Below are 17,132 nucleotides of genomic sequence, written 5' to 3' on the forward strand. Positions count from 1 at the left end.
GTTTGGGGTTAGAAACAACCACCAGATATCTCTGTAATATACTGCCTAAATAGTTTAAGTCCTTGTCTGTTAGAAACAATGACCCATATGTTTCCGTTGGACTGTGAAAGAGCTATCCCTATTCTGAGGCCATGTTAACTGCATGAAATAAATCACTGTTAGGAAATTGCCTTGAAAAGAGAAACAAGAACACAACTCTTAGAAAAAAATGCAGTAAGTAACCAATTTATTCATAAAACAATACAGTTTAAATATTTATTAGTTTTTCAGTCATACATTTTTACCATCATTCCCAAAATGTTGTGCATTTGGTTGACATGTATTTGCAAGATTAGGATCTATAATTATAACTCTGGAAATCATACGAAGCATTTGATTTGCTTGTTAATACTGCCCCCCTAACAAATAGACAACAAATAGATTTATTTTGTCTTATGATTTACTTCCCCATCTCTCTGACCAAAAATAAGTTCCACTTTGGGCCTTTTATGCTTACAAACACTTGTCTATTTCTCTGTGAGAAGATCATACAAGTGAAACATTCATTGTTTTGGTTCAAGACTGACCAGCTTATATTGAAACAAAACACCTCCACCCAAAGCAATGATTCCAGGCATTTCTGCTTATAGAGTTTGCTCTCAGGGTGATTACAAAAAGGCAAAAAGAAGCCCCACACCAAGCTCAGAGGTCAACTTGGTGGACCAGATATCTGGGGAGCCATACTGCATGGCCACTGGCTATGGACAAGTTCCATTGTTGTGGTCCCAGTGAAGACTCTTTGAGGTCATTCCTAGGGGTTGACATAAAAATGGAACCATCCATGTGATGGTGTGTGATATCCCCTTTAAGAGGGCAGGGGCCAGCCAGGAGGAGCACTCTCTAGTCTTATTTAAGGAAGAGGTGTGACTATAAAGCAGTGAGACTGATTTGGGGTGTGCAGCTTCTGGAATCAGTCTCATTACTTTCTACTCTCACCTCTGAGACAGGCAGGACCTTTACACTACTGGCAGGGAAGAGATGCCATTCTCAAGCAGAGTAGGAGCTGCCTTGTTTCAGATGGTCTCTAGTATGACACACTAAAGTCTAGAACCTCACCACTCTTAGTGCAGTCCAAGGCCTGCATTAGCATCACCTGGGACTTTGTTAGAGATGCAAAATCTTGGGCCCCACACAGACCTACTGCAGCAAAATCTGAATTATAACAAGACTCTCTGATGGTTTGTGTGCGCAGTAAAGTCTGAGAGGTGCTGGGCTACATGCCCCAGACCTACTTCAAAAAGACTATCTCTAGGTGAATAAACCTCTTCTTTAGTAGAGAGACCATTCTTAGCAGGGAGGAATTATAGATAACAACTGCAAAAACAGTGTGGATTGTTTTTTATTTTAAACATGCAAAATACAGTCCATGCATCTGCCATTTTCAAAAGTCTCTCATCTTGTAGCAGATAAAACCAAATAAGTTTTGGCTATCAACATCCAATAAATGTTTCAAAATGCTTTATAGTGTAAAGATAATAAGAAATTTAGCAAAATTTCAACAAACCTGTATAAAAAATGGATACAGATACCATTTTATTTCAAGGCGACATGCTGTAATGTAAAGAATAAGTTATTATTATTTGTGTTTCTTTGTAAAAAGTCATTAACAATACAAGGGCTTAACAGATCCAGGCCCTGGGGCTACACATGCAAAAAAAATTGTAGTTAAAAATCACGAAAACGTGCTATTTTTAAATGTATACGTGTTTTGTTTTTTTTTTAAGTACGGAAGTAGTAGAAGTATTAAATATTAGCAGGAATAGTATTTCAGAACTCCGTAAAAGTGTGTGGAGTTCATGGCGCTAGTGTCCTGGAAGACTCATACATTTCTGATGAACATTTTGGTTTAATCCCTTTGCCGTTATAATAGTCCACGACTTGGTTTGGGACTTCGGCCAACACGCTCTTTGCCAGGGCAGCTGGAGATGCCTGCAGGAAAGAAGAAATCACCATGACTTTGGCTTCTGATCAAAGGAATCTGATCCAGATTCGGCCTCAAGGATTTGAGTCCTCTGAGCAGCTGCTCCAAGCAAGAGTTCTCAGATTGTTGGAAAATGGACCTTTAATTTCATCATTACATTTTTTATGTCTGTCTCAAAATATAAAACTATTCACATCTGAAGATGGGAAAAGTTGATGACAGAATGAATTGTTCTGCAGTTTTGTTTCCAATTTGCCTCCAATTTTAGGCACTTATTTATGTTCAAGACACCAAGCTAAGTTTTACGGGGTCTGTGGTTCTTGCCATCAGGAAGGTTGTAATTATGTGAGGGGAGCCTGGCATGGCCAATATTAACTTTACTATGAGGTAGAACATGATACATGCTACAGATCAGCAGCTTCACGTCACATGGGAGCTTATTAGCAATGTAGACTCTTAGACCCAACCCAGAGCTACTGAATCAGAATCTGCATTTTAACATGATGCCCTGGTGATTCATATGCATATTGAAGTTTGAAAAGCACTGCTCCAGAGAGTCATGAACACTGTGATTGACCAGAGCATAGGAAACAAAGAGACTAAGTTATCCTGAAGGCTTCCAAGAGGAAGTGGCATTTAAGCGGGGTATATTTTAAAAACATAGAGAAGGGGAAGGGAAATGGCATTTGATCATTCTAGGAACAGTGAGTTATCTGATGGGGCTTAAGAAAGTGTGTGTGTGTGTGTGTATGTGTGTGTGTGTGTGTGTGTGTGTGTGTGTGTTGGGGATGCGGGTTTGGTTGGGCATTCTGTTGGAAAATGAACTTGAGGCCAGGCGATAGAGAGTCTTGAATATCATTCTAATTAATTTAGCCTTTATTCTGTTAGCATTATGATTCTACTGCATGATTTTGGGGCAGGGGCACAGGTCCATGTGATCTTCAGTGATGACTCTGCAATAGAGAAAGGTTGAGGTTGCTATCATGCAGAGCTGGATTTGACTCCTGGCTCTAGAATTTAGTACTAACTGCACGAGCCCTTGGCAAGTAACTTCAACTTCCTGAGCCTCATTATTAGCTACTATTGAAGAGGTTGAAAACTTGAGGCAGAGTGACCAGTGAACAAGTTAAGACTCTGAAGGAAAGAGGGCGGGACTCACTGCCAGGTGACCTGGTTTCTATTTCTCTCTTTTCTATGTAGTTTGCCATTAAACCATTCAACTTTGCTAAGCCCTAATGTTCTCAGAGGCAAAATAGAAAAGAATAAGAATTCATTCTATCTCACAGAGTCTCAAAATAAGAGACACCTATCTTTACATGCTTAAAGCTCTGACTAGGGTGGGGCAAAGGCAATATATGTAACCTAAACATTTGTACCCCTGTAATATGCTGAAATAATAGAAAAAAGACACACCTATCTTTAAAACAATAAGAAATGTTGTTTTTCAGATTTCAGAATTTTTCTAAAGTGATCCCTCACATTTTTTTTTTATGTTATCAATTTACTTCATTTTTTTTTTATTTCAGCATATTATGGGTGTACATACGTTTAGGTTACGTGTGTTGCCCTTGGTTCCCCCCTCACCGAAGTCCGTGTTTCAAATATGTCCATCCTTCGGGTAGTGCGCATTGCACTCCTTGTGTATACAAATCCCTCACATTTTGAAGATGCCATAGCATGCTGTACGTTTGAGACCCACAGATGCCCTTTTATTTTATAAATAACTGCTCAGGGTTGTGTGTTAGAGAAGGTCCATGCTCAGAGTTGTGTACACCGGGGCAGATACAAAAGTAATTTTCACCCTTTTCTCCCTGGCCATCTCTCATATAAAGGTTAGACAGTTAAATACTTGATTTCCCAGCCTCTCTTGAGTCTAGGGATGGCCATGTGACCCAATTTCATCCTTTGAGATATAAGTGGAAGTTTCCTGGGGGATGTTTTTTGGAAAGCTTTTCTTTCCTGGTTACTGAGGACAGACATGGTTGGCTCTGTTTCCCCTTCCCCTTTCTTTCTCTCTTGAATTAAATCCTGGAGCTGTAGCAGCCATTTTATCATTATGTAGGAACAGAAAGGGAATCGCATAGTGCTGGCCCTGACACTATTGAATCACAGATGCCAGCAGCCATCGGCCTCTAACTTCTAGCTACATGAGAAAAATATGTTCGTATTTGCATAATACAGGTTTTCTCAACCTTGGCACTATTGGCATTTGGGGCTGGATGATTATTTGTGTGGGGGACTGTCCTGTGCACTGTAGGATGTTTAGCAGCATTCTTGGTCTCCACCCACTAGATGCAAGTAGGTTCCACATTTGTCATCATCAAAAATGTCTCCAGATATTGCCAAATATCTCTTGGGGAGAAATGTCACCCCTGATTAAGGACCACTCATGTAATCCACTGTAAGATGGATTTGCTTTTACTTGCAGCCAAAAATATTTCTGAATAGGGCTGTCAAATAGAACTTTCTGCAATGATGGAGATATTCTATATTTTTGCTGTCTAATATGGGAGTCACTAGCCACATGCAACTATTGAGCCCCTGAAATGAGGCTAGTGTGACTGAGGAACTGAGTTTTAAAGTTTATTTAATTTTAATGAATTTAAATTTAAATAGCCACATGTAGCTAGTGGCTACCATATTGAACAGCACAGTTCCTAAGTGATTCCCCCACTCCTTTGCATATCTGTGCTGGTGGCAAGCGAGTAAGGCTTTGGGGACATTAATTGGTTGAGAAAAGGCCAAGAATATGAAAGCAGCTAGTAATAACAGTAATAAAAGCTGTATTTGTTAACCATCTCTGTGGAACAGACACTGTACTGAGCTTTATATAGATGCCACTTTAATCTTCCAATGCATGTATCATTTGCCTCATTTCACAGATGAAAATCTGTAGCACAGAGAGGTTAAATAAATTGCCCAGAGCCACATAATTTGGAGCCGGCTATTTGAATGTGCCCCCTAAATCCATGTGCTGGAAACTTAATTCCCAATGCAACGATGTTGGAAGGTGGGCCCTGATAAGAGGTTATTATCAGAGACTGGGTTAGTTATCACGAGAGTGGGTTATTATAAAAGGGAATATGCTGCTCATGCTTTTTCTCTCTCTGTGTCTTGCATGTTCACTTCCATCTTCTGCCCTTCCACCGTGGATGATCCTTGACAGATGCTGTTATCATGCTCTCGGACTTCCCAGTCTCCAGAACCATGAGCCAAACAAACTTCTGTTCTTTATAAATTACCTAGTCTGTGGTATTCTCATATAGTAGCAGAAAATGGACTAAAAGCCTGTGGCCTGTATACTTTAAAGCTCTGAGTTATCATACAGAACGGATAAAGAGAGGCGATTGATGGGTTAATGGCTTATATAAAATGATTTAAGCTCCTCGCCTTCCCTTTTACTTTGGCTTATTAAATTCAGAGTAGATTAGTTTGGATAATGAAATGGCTTTCAAAATCTAATTTGAAATCCATGAAGATAAGGTGGGGTAGATATGCTTCTGGCATTCTGCCTTGGTCATCCACAGAGCGGCAGGAGACTCCATGTGGCACAGAGACTGAGCAGCGCCGATCTCCTCACCCTGTTTGGAGCACTCCACTTGTTGCTGATGCCCCTCAACTCCCTGCTTACCAAGTTCTGTCCTTCCTCAAGTACCTGACATAAGCTGCAAGGCTTTTCCCATGGCTACTTCTCTCTGCTCTGAAGTCCTATAGCAAGTTCTTCTCAATTATCCACAGGTTGCTTAGAACATGATTTTTCTGCTGATACCTTTGTCCCAATCCTGCAATTCTCCAGTAATTTCCTTGAGGCCTGGGTCCATGGCTTTATCATCTCGTTGTGGTCCTAGTGCCTAGCATGTGCCTTGCACGGAACAGGCACTCCATGAGTGCTTGGGGAAGAGGAGGAGGCTTGGGGATAGAGGTTAGAACATTTCACCGTTCGGTGGCACACACATGCATGGCAGGGGAGGAGAAAGAGGGTGGTTTGGGGAAGTTCATGAATCTCCTAGGGAGTGAGCTCTTTGATTATTCTTCACTCAGGCAAAGTTATAGGTGGTGGTCAGTGATGCGGCTACCTCTTTTGCCTGGCTGACAAAATGGAGCAGGACATAAGAGTCTGGAAGACCACCCTTCCCGCCACCTTGGACACTATGGGAGGTAACTAGCTTCATTGATGAACATAATTCCAGCAAATTTAGCCTGCTCTAGCACATCTCTCCTTGTAAAGAATATTACTTCTTTTTGACTCTACTTCTTTTATCCATATGCAGATAAATTGAGGACTTGGTGAGTTTCTTTCATTTAATGAGTGCTTTTACTTGGAAATCTCCTCCTCGGAAAAGTTGAAGACGGGATATGACAGCACAATTATCCCTTACTCATATGCATTGCCTGGAGAGCTTGCAGGAGAGATTGGTTGCTGCTGCTATTACTTGGAAACTCTCTCTGCACTCCACTCTGTAGCCAGGGACTGATTTTCTGCTCCTTTGATGATTATAGTTACACTGCAACCCTCCTTAAAAGTAGAATGGTAATTGTGTGGCAGTACAACATTCAAGGAGGCCTGGAGTGTGCAGTTACTTCCCTAGAAGGTCTGGGTAGGTCATAAACTCTAGGGTTCAGCTGAGGCTGCTGGGCTGGTGATTTATCTGAATGCTCACTTTAAAGCCTGTCTTAAGAAGGCAGCAGATCAAACAGCAATTTCTGAGGAGCATATGCTAAAGGCTTTGATATTAGGACTACAGGAAGGAAAGTATAGGGGGTGGAAGGATAGGTCATTGTTTATTATGACGACCCATTCATCTTTCCACTCCCTGTAATTACCTTGCACAGTATAGCTGGGGTCCCAGTGTGAGCCCAAACTGGGATTCAGATGTGTCTGGACATATACGATAAGCTGGCTGTGAAGAACGTTGGGATTCATTTGAATGAGAGTCTTTGACTGGTTTTACCAAATAAGCGTCAGAAGGGAAGTTTGGAGTGGATGGGATGGTATGCTGCCTGTCCCTTCCTCTCCCTGGCCTAAGGAGCTGACTTGAGCCCTATGAGGGGAGGGGAGTGGTGGAAGCTGATGAAGATATTTTCCAGCAGGGATCCTTGAGATGTGGGGACACAGACTTCACTGCATTAATGGCTCAAGTGACAGAAGGCACCCTGCAGCATGGGAAGGAGAGGATTCTCTTCTTTTCCAAGGAGACTGGAAAGCAGCTCCGGATGCTGAAGATTCTGCAGATTCCCTCCTTCCGGGGCTGCTCAAGTTTAGTCACCAGCCCCTGGGAGTGGCATTGTTGGCACCAACAGCAGTGCAGAGGGTAAGGCCTTGGTGGGTAGCAGGGGCTGGGGAAAGTCTCTGCTCCAGGACAGCTTTTACAAGGGGCACAAACTGAAAGAACACGAGGACTGTCTGTCAATACCCACATTACCCCCTCAGACTCCCAGACAGAGCTGGGGGAGGCTGTGAGGGGTCTTCAGGGCCATCACTAGAGCAGAGGGACACTTTTATGAATTACACAAGGTGTCCTTCTGGGTGATTGTAGCTCAATAGGTGCAGGGTTTTATGGAAATTTCAAAGGTGCTCCTTCCTCCAGGGACTTATTGATTATCCAAAATTCAGGAATGTGAAAAAATTATTTCTGAGCACTGTTTCAATGTTGTCTAATGCACCTGCTTCAAGGCCATTGAGGAATGCAGTGCTGCTTGACTTAATATTTCTTTTTGGTAAGAGCCCAAGAATGTAAAGTTAGTTGCTGATTTGTAGAAAACTGATAGAAAGCAAATGATTTCTGTTCAGTAGAGAAGGTAATTCAAAAATTATGAGTTCTTTTTAACCCTGTTGATCACTAACCAGTTTTGAATGTATCTTAGCAAACTTATTCCAGCATTTCCCTCTCACTGACCATATTTAACTGTCTTATTATACTCCTTTGAACTACCTTTGTCATCTTGCTCATGAATGAGTTAAATAAATCTTTGATGCTGCTTACTATGTATTTATAGAAGATTTAAGATTCTATCATTTTGAAAACACACTTTGCCAAGGCAAAAAAGACTTCTACCAGGGTACGTGGCTTGGCAAACAGAAGCCAGGCTGAATTTTGGCTTCTCCTTGCTACTTTGGCCAGGCATACTTGGGCAGGGAACAAGATTCCCAACTGTGCATGGCAGCCCTGGGGGTACTAAATTATATGGCTGAGACCAAGCATCGGTGAAATTTTGGCTACCATAGTTAGCATGACTCCTTATCTCTAACTCAATTTACATTTCTTTCTCCAAAGAGTCAAACTCTACGAATCCTTGCTGTGGGAGAGGGCCTGCCCAAGGGAGGGATAGCTGGTGTTGCTTCAAGAAGAGAAGATCATTGCAAACACTGGTGGACAAATGTGAGGGGTGAGCATGCTTTAGTTCTTCTCTCCCACTGGAAGCGTCCCCAAGATGTAAATGCATACGTGTTTGAAGTTCCTGAAGGGCACAAACTGCACGATGTCTCGAAGGACAGGCTCTCCTTTGGGTGACCTCAGAATCCCGTCGTCACCGTCCAGCATCTGCATGTCACTGAAGTCAGCATTCCCCACTCCCACGATGATGACTGACATGGGGAGGTGGGAGGCGTGGACAATGGCCTCCCGGGTGTCGGCCATGTCTGTGATGACACCATCTGTCAGGATCAGTAGGATGAAGTATTGCTGCCATCAGATGCCAGGTCATGACGGGCAACATAGAGGTGGGGGAGACAAGGAAAATACGATACCAGTTAGCATCTGGGTGGCTTCACTGCACATTGACCAAAGCAATGGTGATGACGAACAATTTTTGAGTGCCTGTGCTGATAGCTCTAAAGGCTTAAGGTTATGATGAATGGAGCTTAAAGGCAGGCACAGTAATTATAGCTTAATTATAATAACCACCCTACTGACAGTCAAAAAGTACAGTGTGGCAGAAGGAGCAAGAGTACAGACCAAGAGTCAGTACTGGCTTCTCAGCCTCATTCTGTGAAACCCTGGGAAAATCCCTTAACTCCTCTGGGTCTCAGCTTCTTCATTTCTTAAATGAGCGGTGGGGCCAGATCATTTATATGATCTTCTTCAGCAAGAAGATATTTAGAAATCTAAAGCTGTGCTGTCCAATACAATAGCCACTAGCTCCCTGAGACTACTGAGCCCTTAAAATGTGGCTAGAGCAAATGAGGAACTAAATGTTGAATTTTATTTAATTTTAATTAATCTAAGTTTAACTTTAAAAATGGGTACCCAATTCAGTTATTGGAAACATTTTATGTATGTTTGGGACAACTTATGCATGTGAATCTACTTTTTCAACTATTAATTTATCAAATCTAAATAAATACTAAGTATTTGTGATGATAACTTAGGATCCAAACTGAGATGCTGTAAGTGTAAAATACACATGGATTTTGAAGACTTAGCACACAAGAAAAGAATATAAAATTGTTATTAATAATTTTTTATATGAAGTACATGCTAAAATGACAATATGTTGGCCATGTTGGGTTGAATATATTATGAAAATTGATCTCCCTGTTTCTTTTTACTTCTTAAAATGCAGTTACTGAAGAATTTAAAGTTGTATACCTAACTTGCATTATATTTCTACCAGAAGGCACTAGTCTAGGCCCTGCTAAAAGAGGGTCAGGGTTGCAATCTCTCCTTCTGAAGGCCGTGTGCCAAGAAGGTGGCGGCCCTTTTCCAGCACACATACAGAAGGCTGTGGTGTCCCTTGGCTTCCTGCTCTAAGTCCTGGCTCCCGGCCTGCAGCCTGCCTGGCCCCTTTCCACCTGGAGAAGCCGCAGGCACTCATTAGAGATGGGACTGGCAGAAAGGCTCTGCACTCAGCAACAGGGAAGGCTTGGGAAGTGCTTTGGGGTCTGGGGAAGGAAAACTCGTTGAAGGTCATCACTGCTGTTAGTCATCAAGGAAGGCACCATGGTGGCCTTTACTGGTAAGATGGGAGAGAAGATTAGTGAGCTGTAGCTCACGCTGAACTCAGAAGAACTTCCAGTATAATCCCTGCAATTTCCCCAACATCCACAGGGAAAAAATGTGGGAAGATTAAACCATTCCAAGTTGCCATATTTCAAAGGAGAAAGACTGGATAGAAGAGCTACATTTTGAAAACATCTGGTTTTAAGAATCATACACTTAAGGTTGCAAATAGGCTAGCAGTACTAAATAGTTTCCTCTTTTCTCTGTAAGCCTTAAAAATGTATTTAAACAAAAAATATGAACTGGAGATAACTGAAATTCACACTATGATAAAGACAGCCACATGTTCTGAATGCTTTCCATACAGTTTAATGTGAAGACTAATTCTGTTCCATGTCCATTAACTTATCACCTACCTGTAGTCCTAGCTGACTGCCTAATTTCCAAATTCACTGGAGTTGTGTATTTCCATCTCTGTCTATGCTTCTCGAGTCTTACATGTTGACAAGGAAGCTGGCTTGGGAGTTTAGAGCAGGGTTTCAGTAGGACGAGGTGAAGAGGGAGCATCACAGAGCAAAGGAGCAGAAGGAGGCAATGCTGGTGGTCGGGGGAGGGAGTGAAGGGTCTGGAATGCACCAGAATCACAAGCCACCCTCCCCACTGTGCAGCTTAGAGGGCCAGGACAGATGCCATGCCTGAAAGGAGACTGTAATTCACGAGCAGGTGGGCCCTTGAGGAAATCGTAGTTCTGCATCCTTTTCCTTTATTCTCCACCCTCCCCTAACTCCTATCTGATCTGATCTTTACAGTGCAGGGGATAAATCTTCCCTACTGCTCAATGCCTTAAGAAACAAAACAAAACAAAACAAAAAATCCCTGATAGTCACACCACCACACTGAGAAACTTTAGAATTGTAATGGTCTAGAGCAGGAGTTGGGAAACAGTTTACTTAAAGGGACATTAATAAATATTTTGCAGGCCATAATGGCTTCTGTCTCAACTACCTAACACTGCTGCCGTAGTGTGGAAACAGCCATAGACAATATTTAAAATGAACGGGAGTGGTATGTTCCAATAACACTTTATTCATTGATACTGAAATTTGATTGTCATATAATTTTCATGTGTCACTAGATATTCTTCTTTTGATTTTTTTGAACCATTAAAAAATGTAAAAACCATTCTTAGCTTGCAAGCCATTGAAAAACAGGCTGCAGGATAGAGTTTGCTGCCCTGTGATCTATAGCAGGTGTTCCTAGTCTGGGTCTACGGACTGTTGAAAGATTTCAGGCAGTCTGTGAACTTGGGGTAAATTACTTTTTTATTTTCACTAATCTCCAATAGAAATCTATCTTGTTTCAATTATAAATGTAATCAACACATCAAATTAGTATTAGCTGTACTTGTGACTTAGTCACCAATTAAAAAATCACAGATATTTTCCTGACAAATTACAGTGGCTGCAGATACTTAAATGTGCCATTTACACGCAACACTACTTAGAAATTGCAGAATTGTTAGACTAGCTACTGGTTCTCATAATTTAATATGTAAATAAAAAGGTATTTTATTACTATATTTATGATGCTTCTTTGTCACATTTTAAAATATTTTGCTAACTGCATTTCAATATAATTTGTTTACTTAATAGTATATATTTTATTTTGTGCACTTAAAAATACTTCTGAGAAGGGATCTATGGGCTTTACCAGCTGCTACAGGGTTTATGGAACAAAAATGGTTAAGAACCCCTGGTCTGAAGAGATTGTCAGGATTCTAGAATCTGATCCTTCCAGGTTTCATCTAGCTAAAGGTAATAGGCTGCAGACGGCTGGATCGAAACCCTGAAGGAGATTTCCAATACGGCTAGCGGTAATAGTTCCTTCCAAAGTCAGGCTGGGAAAATGCTCAGGGATGAAATACGAAATAGTCTTTGAATATACTTGAGGTCCTGTTTAGATAAAGAGGGGATTTTTTTTTTCTAGGAGAGTTCCACAAAATAAAGAAGAAAATCCTATAGCAACAGACTCCCTGACACAGCCGGCCTAAGAGGTTCAAGTTTATGACCCTTAGCAACCAGTGATAACAAAGGATCCCGGACCACAAACTGTTCAAAGAACAGGAAAAACCCCTGGGGAAAAGCGTCTATTCCTGACCTATGGGAATAATATATTTGGGGATACGTGGACTGGATGCTTCTTGAACATGATCCTGTTTCCTGGCCTGTCCTTTCAGACCAGCCCCACCTGTCCCTTGGCAAGTGAGTGATGGCCAAAAACTCATGCTGGTTTATATCAGACCAAAATCCAGGCCTACACCAGCCCTGTTCTCTTTTTACTCTGGTGGGTTCTGGTAACCCAGAGGGGATGAGACCATCCTGTTTTAAACTGGGCTCTAAGGATGCCCTAGGGATGCTCTAAGGATGCCTTGGATACTCTTGGGGATAAAAGGGTAAAGCAGAACAGACAAATTTTGACTCTACCCCTTAACCTAAATTTGGCAAGAATTGTGTGTGTGTGTGTGTGTGTGTGTGTGTGTGTGTGTGTGTGTTTTAATCGACTTTATATGTTGGGTTTCTAAGCAAGTTATTGTTTGAAGAATGGGTCCTGCTGCTACAAAAAAAAAAAAAAAAGTTAAAAAATAAAATGAAATACTGATCCTGTCCAACCCCTATCCCTAAATCTTGCATCTGTGAGGGTTCAAATTTGTCCAAGGCCTCTGTGGAAAGAGGGAGATACATCAGGGGAAGCCTCGAAGAGTCCACACACCGGTGGAGTGTTGGTCTGCAATGCTGAGAATTGGTGGTGGTTTCTTAAGAGAAGAGAAAAGATGAGCAGAGAGGAGGCATGATTTTCTTAGCTTCAACACCTGAAGCAGACCTGTACAGCATCAAGCTGCCAGCATCTGTGCTAGATGAGATCCCAGATTATAGAGTGGCTCTGCCCAGCTTAAAGGCCAACCTGTCCATAGTCGATGACTATTTGGAACTTGTTATCCAAGGAAACACACCTTTAACTCCCCAGAGGTCAGAAAGTGACTGTGCAGGGTCTCCAAGCCTCTTTGTGGTCAAACCATCGGTTAGTGATTTTAAGAACATAGGTAGGCCGGGCATGGTGCCTCACGCCTGTAATCCTAGCACTCTGGGAGGCTGAGGCAGGAGGATTGCTTGAGGTCAGGAGTTCAAGAACATATGTAATGAGCAGAAGAGGTAAGAGAAGTTGCCACACGGATCAGGCACATTTATTTTTCATGGATAACTCTGGTCACCTGATGGATGTTGGGTAGGAGATTAAAACTGTGGTCAGCTATGTAAATGAAAGAACATTTTAAAAACATTAGTCTAAAATAAAAATTTGCTTCAAGCTATCTCCATTCCCTTGTAGGTCACTAAATGACCCAAGCCGGGAAGAATTGAAGATGCCACTCAGATGTAGGAAAGAGACAGTGGACTGAACAAAGGCATGTGGTTACTGTCATTCCCTCTAGGGACCTTGGGAACTCTGATCTTTTCAAGTAGGAGAGACTTCAAATTTTAACTAAAACAAGAACACCATCCTGGCATATAAGATGTACAATATTTAACATACACACAAATTTTACAAAATAAAATTCAAAGTACTTATCATCATATATGTATGAAAAGTAATTTTAGAATGGTTTCATATTCATTCTTTAAATAAGTATTTATTGAGCACATAGTGTGTGAAGCATTGTTTTGTATACTGGGGATATACAGCGAATAAGGTCTTCTCATTGTAGACTTTCATATGAAAGTGGAGGAGACAAGATACACAAATAGGGAAATGCATCTAAAGTAGTTCAGGTGATGATAAGTGCTAAGAAGAAAAGTAAATCTAAGACATAGTAGGGGTGGGTGGATTGGCTATTTTGGACAAGGTAACCAGGAGGAACTTTCAGAGGAGTTGATAGTTGAGCAGAGCTAGTGGATCATGTGGAGGTTTGGGGTGAGAGAAACCCTGAGGGAGCAGCTAGTGCAAAGGCCTGGATGTGGGAATATGTTTGGCATATTAAAGGAACAGCAAGAAGGTCGGTGTGGCTGGAATGTAGGGAGCAAAAGAGAGAGTGATAGGAGTTAAGATCAGGGAGCTAGGCAGGGAGTAGGGTATATAGTGCCATCTAGGCCATATTAGGGAATTTAGATTTTATTCTAAGCACGATGAGAAGTATTGGAGGATTTAGAGCAAAGGAGTGACATGATACTAATTGTATTTTTAAAAGACCAATCTGGTTTCTGTGTGAAGCATGTATCAGAGTGGGAAAAAGGTAGGAATAGTAGCTACAGTGTAAAGTGGGGTCAAGGGAGAGATTTTTAACTTAAACAGGAGATACAATAGAATGATTACTTGCTATTTGGGCATGAGTCTTTCCATGAGCAAGAATACTTACTTGCTAATGGGAATAAGTCTTCAGTAGAAGGTGAAGTGGAAACAGAAAAGAATAGATGATAATAGATGATAAGGAGAAAGAGAGAGACTATAACGGCTGGGTCACAATCCTTGGGTAACTGGGAGGGGATGTGCTCCCATGCACCGAAGGAGAGGCTGACATCAGGCAGCAGTGTGGTCCTCCATCCATTCTAACAGGAGGGAAGGCTGAGATCATGGGTGCAGTGCAAGAAGGATAGAGGAGTTGATGTAAAAAGATGAGGGAGTAGTATATTATTTTCTTTATGAAAACTCAGTATCCTGGAACCCAGGATAAAATTAGAGAGAATTTCAGACATCAGTAATAGTCTACTAAATCTGAAAAAAAACCCATAAAGCTTAAAAAGAAGTATATTGATATCATTAAAATGATATACAGAAAAGTTATTATGATAATATATTTACTTTTAAAATATTAGATGAAAACCCAAACCTTGTTTGCCCTTGGCTTACATTTTTCTTAAGAAAACCCATAGAATGTGAAACAAATCTTTGCTGTGATGTTGTGTGTTGCTGCACTTCACCACCAGGGGGCAAAATAATCCATTGTTTTACTTCTGTGGTGTTTCACTTCCATCTGTAGTATGGGCACATTAGAAAGCAAGCCTACATTTGGGTGGAGTTTTTGTTTTTTTTCTTTCCAGGCATAGGAGGTAGATATGACATACTTCAGCGAATATAGTAGCTTCCATTATTGAGTGTCGCCTGTTTTCAGGCAATGTGGTAGACATTTGACATGTGTCATCTCTAAGCTTCACAACCCAGCAGAGATGGGTTTCATGATGCTCATTTTCAGACGAGCAGACTGAGGACAGGAGAGGGTTAAGTCACTCTTCCAAATTCATATGCGTAGAAATGCTGGAATTTATTGGCCTAGTGGGATGGGTGTTATGGCCAATACCCAGGTGAAGAAGGGTAACCTCCTGTTAGCAGGCGAGTCGCTCTCTCCTTACCGAGGCCTCCTTGGTGTTAGTCTCCTCCGAGGCTGACTTGGCAACCTTCTGAATGATGGGGGCAATGTTGGTGGGACCGTAGAGTTGGAGCTTCGGAAGGCAGCTCTGATAGGCTTCCACAACTCCTTGAATTCCTATGGTGAGATTAGCAAAGATCAATAGTTCCTCCAAATACGTTTATAGTCAACCACAGACAAAAATATAGCATTGCTTTTCTCCAAATAGTTCTTATCAACATCACATTTATGTTCTCTAGCTAAAAGGGAATACCACATTGCTACCGTTGCTGCCTCCTTCCCCACTGAAATCATTCTCTTCTTTAAAGGCCTAAGTCACAAACAACGTTTCCACAAATTTTCCCTAATATCCCACTTTACGTGTCAAATTTCATTAGATCCTCATAGCATAATGAAATAGGTGAAGAAACAGAAGCTTAAGAGGTTAAATGATCGGCCCCAGGTCACACAGCAAGTGAGTTACAGGCTGAGGATTTCAACCCAGGTCTGCCTGGCTCTAAGAGCTGTGTCCTCAGCCACTAGGCAAGTCAGCTTTAACGCTCCTCTAGTTTGCACAACACCATGTTGACTCTAGTATCTACCACCAGGGCCATCTATAAGGATTGTACGTTCTCATCACCATCTCTCCAGATGTTACACTCCTTGTGGGCAGGAATCATGACTTACTCACTTTTGTATTCCCTAAAAGAGCCTGAGGCAGTATCAGGCACATGGTAAATGCTCACTGAGTGTGTGAGGAATGGGTGAGATGGCTGATAGACTCACCCACTGACAGTAGTAGTACAGATGAGTGATGGTCATCACCATGGTCAACCCTTCATCCAAAGGGGGCTTCCATCCAGGAAATATTATAGTAAAGCCTGGGACTCTACTAGGAGAGGCAGCCCTGCCTGTGCAGCTTCTCCTAGCACTTGGAGAGTCTTGACTGTACATTTTATGTTATAATCCTGATCTCAAAATAATAGTCATATTACAAATTATTTTTATTCAAATGGCTGGTCTTGATGTCTGTGCCTGTGTTATCTCTTGCTTTCCCTTCTCCCAGCTCATCCTCCTGTCCCTTTCTATCCTAAAATAGCACATCAGTCCTGTTTGGGCCAGAGGGATCCATACAAGCCCCTCACGAGATTGTTCTCCATAGCCACCATGCACTGCAAACCAGCTCTTGGGGATTTTGGATGAGCAAGTTCAATTCTGTTCTGCCTTTAAGCACATGCTTCCAACTCATTGAAAAGGCTTCACCCACCTGGGCCTGACCCAAAGACTGACACTCTAAAGACAGACTCAAAATCACATTGCAGTTTGGTTTTGAAATTAAGTGATGCTGAGTGGAAGTTCCTTATCTCTTTTGGTTCTTGGGTTTTTGCTTAAGATAAGCAAGTTTGATTTCCTTTTCAAAAATATCAGGCATATGAATTCTAAGACTGTGAAACAGGTGACAATAGGGTTTATATTTCATTCTTTGGTGGAAAACCACTCCTATAGTTTAAGAACGGGGATGGGTGGGGATGAGGAAAGTCTAAACCATAATAAACCAAGAGATCATGGGAAGGAATAATGGAAGAATGGAGATTGGGTCTTGGAGGTTACTATGTTCAGATCCAATGATATTGATATCACATTCTTGGTCATTAAGTGCTAAGTTTGTGAAATAAATTGCCAGAAGCTTTGCATATCTTACTGGACCTGAATTAACCCTGGTCCATCTCTCCCTCCTCCTTGGCAAGAAGGAGAGAGATATGGACATTTCTACTATGAAAACGTCTTATGAGCTTCACAGTAACAAATGTTCTTGGCTCTATCTGTTACTTAGGAA

At 41.6% G+C, this 17,132-nt stretch overlaps 1 protein-coding gene across 2 annotated transcripts in view; it reads right to left on the reverse strand.

The window, feature by feature from the left end:
- Positions 1 to 204: 204 nt before the first annotated feature.
- The window catches only part of CPNE4 (copine IV), a 486,060-nt gene continuing 469,132 nt past the window's right edge, over positions 205 to 17,132 (reverse strand). For both annotated transcript variants that reach the window (XM_012663497.1, XM_012663488.1), the window contains 3 exons: positions 15,300 to 15,433; positions 8,407 to 8,643; positions 205 to 1,968 (listed from right to left, as the gene is read on the reverse strand). In XM_012663497.1, coding sequence (XP_012518951.1) covers positions 1,834 to 1,968; positions 8,407 to 8,643; positions 15,300 to 15,433 — 506 coding nt within the window. In that variant the 3' untranslated portion in view covers positions 205 to 1,833. The remainder of the gene's footprint in view (positions 1,969 to 8,406; positions 8,644 to 15,299; positions 15,434 to 17,132) is intronic.

This window comes from Propithecus coquereli, unplaced genomic scaffold, assembly GCF_000956105.1.
Source record: "Propithecus coquereli isolate 6110/MARCELLA unplaced genomic scaffold, Pcoq_1.0 Scaffold12, whole genome shotgun sequence".
In the NCBI taxonomy this organism is placed as follows: Eukaryota; Metazoa; Chordata; class Mammalia; order Primates; family Indriidae; genus Propithecus; species Propithecus coquereli.